Source organism: Podarcis muralis, chromosome 7 (assembly GCF_964188315.1).
Source record: "Podarcis muralis chromosome 7, rPodMur119.hap1.1, whole genome shotgun sequence".
Classification (NCBI taxonomy): Eukaryota; Metazoa; Chordata; class Lepidosauria; order Squamata; family Lacertidae; genus Podarcis; species Podarcis muralis.
In genome coordinates this window covers 26,895,427-26,901,426 of record NC_135661.1, presented here as the reverse complement: position 1 = coordinate 26,901,426, position 6,000 = coordinate 26,895,427, and the positions used below count along the sequence as shown (strand labels likewise).

The 6,000-nt window shown below is 48.3% G+C and overlaps 1 protein-coding gene across 1 annotated transcript in view; it reads right to left on the bottom strand.

Moving 5' to 3' along the window:
- Positions 1–861: 861 nt before the first annotated feature.
- VWA5B1 (von Willebrand factor A domain containing 5B1) overlaps positions 862–6,000 on the bottom strand; it is a 67,580-nt gene continuing 62,441 nt past the window's right edge. The window contains exon 22 of the mRNA XM_077931422.1: positions 862–5,257. Within this exon, the coding sequence (XP_077787548.1) occupies positions 4,547–5,257 (711 nt within the window). The 3' untranslated portion in view covers positions 862–4,546. The remainder of the gene's footprint in view (positions 5,258–6,000) is intronic.

Here is a 6,000-nt window from a genome sequence, read left to right as displayed (position 1 = left end):
TTCCAGTCCTGAGTTGTTAAGGCTTTAGAACAGTGCACTCTTAACCATGTCTCCTCATAAGTAAGTCTTGTTGAATTCAGTTTACTACCAGGTGAATGAAGTTAGGATTGCAGCCTTAGACCATAAGCTTGGCCTAAGGCAGCCTAGCTGCTGCATTTTGCCCTACCTGCAACTTTCAGCTCAACTTTAAAGGTAGAATGCACTGCAGTAATCCGGTCTGTGTCTGAATACCAGTTTGTGGAGACCACCAAGGGGGAGATTTCTGGCTCTTGCCCTCATAGCCTAAATGCAGGCTTCCCTTCTGTTTGGGCATTGTGAACACAGGATGCAGGACTGGATCAGCCCCTCGATGTTGGTGGAAAGATCTGCTGATGCAGAAGTACCAACAGCAGGGTTTCCACGGTGGTAGGGAGTAAAAGGGGGCATGTTGGAGGTGAATTAGGGAAGGCCTTGGACCCATAGGAAAAGGGCAACAATCTGTACCAGCTCTGGATCTGATGACAAGGTTATTTTTTTGTTTTAAATAAAAAAAGAGAATGGAACCAGTGGAAATTCTACTTATCTTATTTTGAAAAAAGCATAGGAACCATTGAATCTGGCAAGCTGATGCTTTATATCCATCAACAAGAGTAAGGTTTCGTGTAATCTTGGCTGTATTTTATTGGAGATTGAAATACTCCTTTAACAAATTTTAATCTTGCTTTTTTATATTGCTGTAAGCTTCCTCGGGACCTCATGGGTGAAGGGTGGGCAAGAAATCAAGCTGTTGTTCTACTATTAATTTCCAGCTGGATTCCAAAAGTAAAATCTGAGCAGAAAGTCAGAAAACCAAAACAATATTTTTTTTGGGGGGGGGGGGACGGGGATGGACCAAAGTTTGAATTTGTGGGTTGTTGTTGTTTAATTACTAAAATGGCTCTAGTTTAAATTGAGGAGAGGAATGCCTGATCCCGACTTCACGCAACACTGTGCAAGCTGCAATAAATATATTTTAGCTCACAGGAATACTGTGCTACATGAAAACAAAAGGGAGGCAAGAGAAGGTTTCAATATTTCCCCCCCACTTTCGAGGTTTTGGGCGCATGGGATGGCAAATGCAAAGCCCAGACACCACAGTCGAAAGCGTCAGCGATACAGCAGGCGTGATCACATCCGGAAGGCACTTCGGACGTTAGATAATTATATCATCACATTGAGCAGCAAGAACAATTATTGAAAGAGGCCACCTGGTGGACTGACACAACTAAATGAAGCTGCTAACACTTTGCCGGCAGTATGAACACAGCTCAGTAGAAAACCCCACTCCACACATCCCTGGTGGCAGAGCCGGAGGGCTGGAAGATGAGTGGCAGGTAGGGGGGCTCCTGGAATTCTCCCAGTCTGAACCCTGGAATAACTGGGAACTCTGAATCACCTAGTCTTGTTTTCAAAATAGAGCTGATGCTTTAGGAGTCTTCCACTGCTGTTTTAAACTTCCTCATCTTACATATGTGCAATTGGCCATAGCTTTGCATTCCATGAGGACTGGGATCTTATTTTACATTTAGGGGAAAGTCTATAGCTCAGGATGGAGCATCTGATTTTCATGCAGAAGGTCCCATGTTCAATCTCTAGCAGCTCCAGGTAGGGCTGGGAATGTGCCCAGGCTAAAACCCGGGGAAGCCACTGCCTGCCAGTGTAGACAATACTGAGCTAGAAGACTCAATGGTCTGACTCAATATATGACAGCTTTCTATGTTCTTTCTTGTGTTGTGCCAAGACCTGCCCTTCAGTTTCTCAAAGGTTTTCTCCCCATTTGTCTGCATGGTTCTCAGGGTAGGGCTTTGAGCTTAGCTTATCGATGTAAGCATGCTATGTATGCTTTTCTTTACATCAAACATTTCCCTCCATGCTCTGTAGCCTCCCCAGGTGCCTGTCCTTCCTAGCCTCATATGTGGAGTTACATCATGACGTCTTTCCCTGGGCTTTAATTGAAGCATGGGCACCTGGGATGGCTGCAGAGTGCCAGCCACAAGGGGTGATGATTTGCAGAGTGAAATAAAGGGCTGTGAATGTCTTGTCTTTCTTTCCCCAAATCACTTGCAGCCTTCCCAGGTGCCCTCAGCCACTTTGAAAGTAAACACAACAAAAAGCCACTGGCCCACCCATCACAACCAACATTTTATCTTCCCTTTGGATGCAATTCCTTTTCTCATTAGTTGACAAAGGACGGTCCCTCCAAAAGAGAAGTGGGAGGAAGTTCTTGGGCTGCAACATTAGTCTTTTCACCTCCTCTGCATTACCAGTGTGCAGGAACATGCTGATAAAAAAAGACACTGCTCAAAACCAGCCTTGATGGGATTGTGCATCTGCATCTGTCCTCCTCACCATTCCAGCGGCTGCCTCAGTGGGAGAGATGAGAAGCAGGACTCACCCCATCAGCTCTACTGAAAGGCCAGCTCCATCAGGCACCTCCAACCCCTAAACTGTTCCCAAGTGGTTATTATAAAAAGGGCTATTGAACTTTAAGAACGGGTGCCTGGTTGTTCCTTTTTCTGTTGTGTGCCATGTCTTGTGATTGCAAGCCTGTGGTCAGGGAATGTTCTGTTTTCATTGACTGCTTAAAAGCCTCCATGGGATTCTTGCCCACAAAGCAGATTACAGTGGTGTTGTGATCGGCGGTCAAAATTACTATTTCTGCAGCAGGGTCAACCCAATCAACATGAAAGGGGAGCTTTTTAGCCACTAAGAGGTCTTCTCACCCTTTGTGCTGATTGGAACGAATAAGTGTGAAAGGAGCTGAGCCAGCCAGTGAGGATTGGCTCCTAGGGTCACTCTGGAGAAGGTGTGTGGGAAGAACATTGAGGAGAAGCTGTTATGTATGCTCCGAAGCTAAGCGTTTAGGAACACAGACAACACAAGCAGTTTCAGCGGAACGTCAAGGTAAACACAGCTTAAGCCACTCTGAAAGAACATATTGGAGCACTCTGAATCAGTTCCCAACGTACCAGGCATAGAAAATAGTAGATCCAGCTGAAAAGCAACAAATGGAGATTTGTATTTATCGTTGCAATGCATCCCTAATTATTATTGTTTTATATTTGTAAGATTATTGTATAATCTTAGGTCATATAACTTTAGAAGTGGGTGTGTCTGTGACTAACACGAAGGGAACCCTGCACTTCCGAATTTGTCACTATAGTACCGGCGTAAGATTTTTACATCATTCCTACATTTTGCAGAAGACAATACTGAGCTAGGCAGATCAATGGTCTAACTTGGTTGAAGGCAGCTTCCTATGCTTATATAGGAGAAAGGCTGTAGCAGGTGCCCTTTCTGGAAAAGATCCCAGGTGCAACCCCCAGCACTTCCAGGAAGAGATTCCTCTTTGAAAACGTGGTGATCTGCTGCCCTGCCAACACAAACCAGGGTGGGCAGAAAGTAGATCTACTGTTAGATCTCAAGGTGATTTCCAGTAGATCTGTGAGGGTTTGTTTAACAACAGAGCAATAACAACATAAGGCTTTCTCCACATCCAACGCTTCTAAAAATTAAGCTGCTGAGATGAAGAAAGTTTATTGGGAAAACCAGGGGTGGAGTTTTGTCTGGGACTGGACTGCAAGTTTAGATCTGGTGAGAAAAACGCACCCTTGGGCTGAGCAAAAGCTAAGAAGCACCTCGTTCCTTAATTCTAGGCACATGTTGCCCTTCCTCTGACTCTCTTTCACACGCTGATTGCTGGACTTTGACATTCACCGGCATCCTAATAAACCAAGAGCAGGAGTGGGATCCATGAGCCTGAAGTTTGCTGCCCATCCCTGGTGTCTACAAGAATGGGCTGGATGGACCCCATGGGCTAAGGGAGCTTCCACGGTTTGTATCTACAGATGGGAATAATATTAGCCACCATCACAGGACTTAGGCAGGAGATGGCAATGCACATTGCAAGCTTGGGACTTGATAGAAAAGGATGCATAATATTACCACTGTTTAAATAATTCTAGCCCCATAGAAAATGTGTGTTGCTGGCAGAGGATACAAGGATGCAGGGGTGGGGAGTAGCCTCTGAATGCAGCATTGATCATTGTCTGGGAAAACTTTACCCAGGGGCAGGGAATTGCTTTTCAGCCCAAAGGCCACATTCTCTAGCAGGCAACCTTTTGGGGGCTACCTGGCAGTGGTAGATGGGGTTAGGCTTAAGGATAGGACTCCTCCTCTTTCTGCAACAGGCTACAGTCCAAACACAGAGCAGTCAGAGAGGTTCTACATAGACAACTCTGCATCCAAGAAAGCAAGAAGCGTTATCACAGTTCAAGAACACGTCTCAACCAGGTGAAAGAGCTCAAGGAGGAGGGTCAGTGAGGGGTGTGACCTGTGAGGAGCCCCAAGGGGTCGGATAGAGATCTTTGAAGGGCTACATATGACCTCTGGGCCTGAGATTCCCAGCCCAGCCCTCAACCCAACATACAGGGGTGTTTCTGGCAGTAATTGGTAGGTTGTAACCTGGTTCGTGAATGAGCCACCGTGTGCCCACCTTCCCTCCTGAGAGCCCACCCTCTCCTCCTCTCTATACATTATTCGGGTTGTAGCAGAGCAAATTGAACTCCAGGTTTTCATCCCAGTGCCTGAGCAACACAAAGAGCTGCTGAGCCGCTGCCTTCACTGCCGGCAGGCTGCGGCCTTCGGGAAAATCTTGCTCGCTTAGCCACAGGCTGGCCTTGGCTGCCGCCAGCTCCCACTCAATGAAGTACGAGGCAGAGCTGTGCTCCAGCCAGGCTAGGGCCACGGCTGTGGCCCACAGCATTCCCTCTGGTGCATTCTTCTGCTGGAGCTCAATGTCCACCAACCAGGCCTGCAGCTCGGAGCTGTCCGTCTCAGAACCTCTCCCGCTGTCAGCCTGCGACTCCTGAGGCGATGGAATGCTTTCTGGAAAGGAGAAGCGCTGGATGGTGATGGCCGGAGGAGAAAGCTTGTTCTCAGCCTTCAGGGCCCCGGAGTGACTTTCGACAGCGCCGCTGGCAAAATGGCGGGCGTGGCCAGACTCACTCTCTTTGTTTGTCGAGAGATTGACATTGTCCAGTGGTTGAGTTCCCTCAGAGCTCTTGGTTTCCTCTGACGTGGCTGATCTCCTGGAGGCGCAGGAGCTGGCTGAGGGGCTGGCAGCCATGCGGTGGCAGGCAAAAGGAGACGTCCACTTCAGCTTCTCCAGGGGGATGTTGATGGCCTCACAGAAGGCCTTGTTCAAGAGGAAGGAGCCGCAGGCAAGCTGGAGAGACACCTGAGGGGAAGGGGGGAAACAGTAGTCCTTTTGGATTCCCAAACAGGCAAGAAACTCGGGTGGTCGCAAAGGAGAGTGCTGGAACTCTCTAGAATACTGAGATAAGCAGTTGACAGGTGTGTTCAGTCTCCTACAAACAGGGCTGCCACATCCCATTTTGCCACCATGGCGCCACTGAAACTTCCCTTAGCTGGGTTGTGTGGCTATGCCTGCAAAGTGGCAGCAGGTTTCAGCGAGATCTCACAGAGCACACAAGATCTCACGAGATTTCAGTGGATAAGCTGGTGCCACTTCTCTGCCAGTGGTGGGGCGCCCTTCTGCCACATTAGGCGGCTGACTCAGCCTGCCTCATGGGTGGGCCGGCCCTGCCTAAGAAACCCTAGACCAGCAGAATTGTAGCCAAATAAGTTATACTCAGATCATAACAAGGTAGGCAAGCTGGCCTGAGCACATAACACCAATTTTGGCCCCGCTGCACTGGCTACCAGTTAGTTTCTGGGACTGATTCAAAGTGCTGGTTTTGGCCTATAAAGCTTTCTGTGGCTCAGGACCCCACTGCCTCCAGGGTCTCCTCTCCCATCACATGAAGACTGTGTCTATGTGCCTCCTCCTCAAGAGGTCCTGAGGGTGGGAATATGAGAACAGGCCTTTCCAGTAGTGGCTCCCTGCTTATGGAATGCACTCCCTTGGGAGGCTCACCTGGGTCCATCATTACACATCTTTAGGTACCAGGCAAACACCCC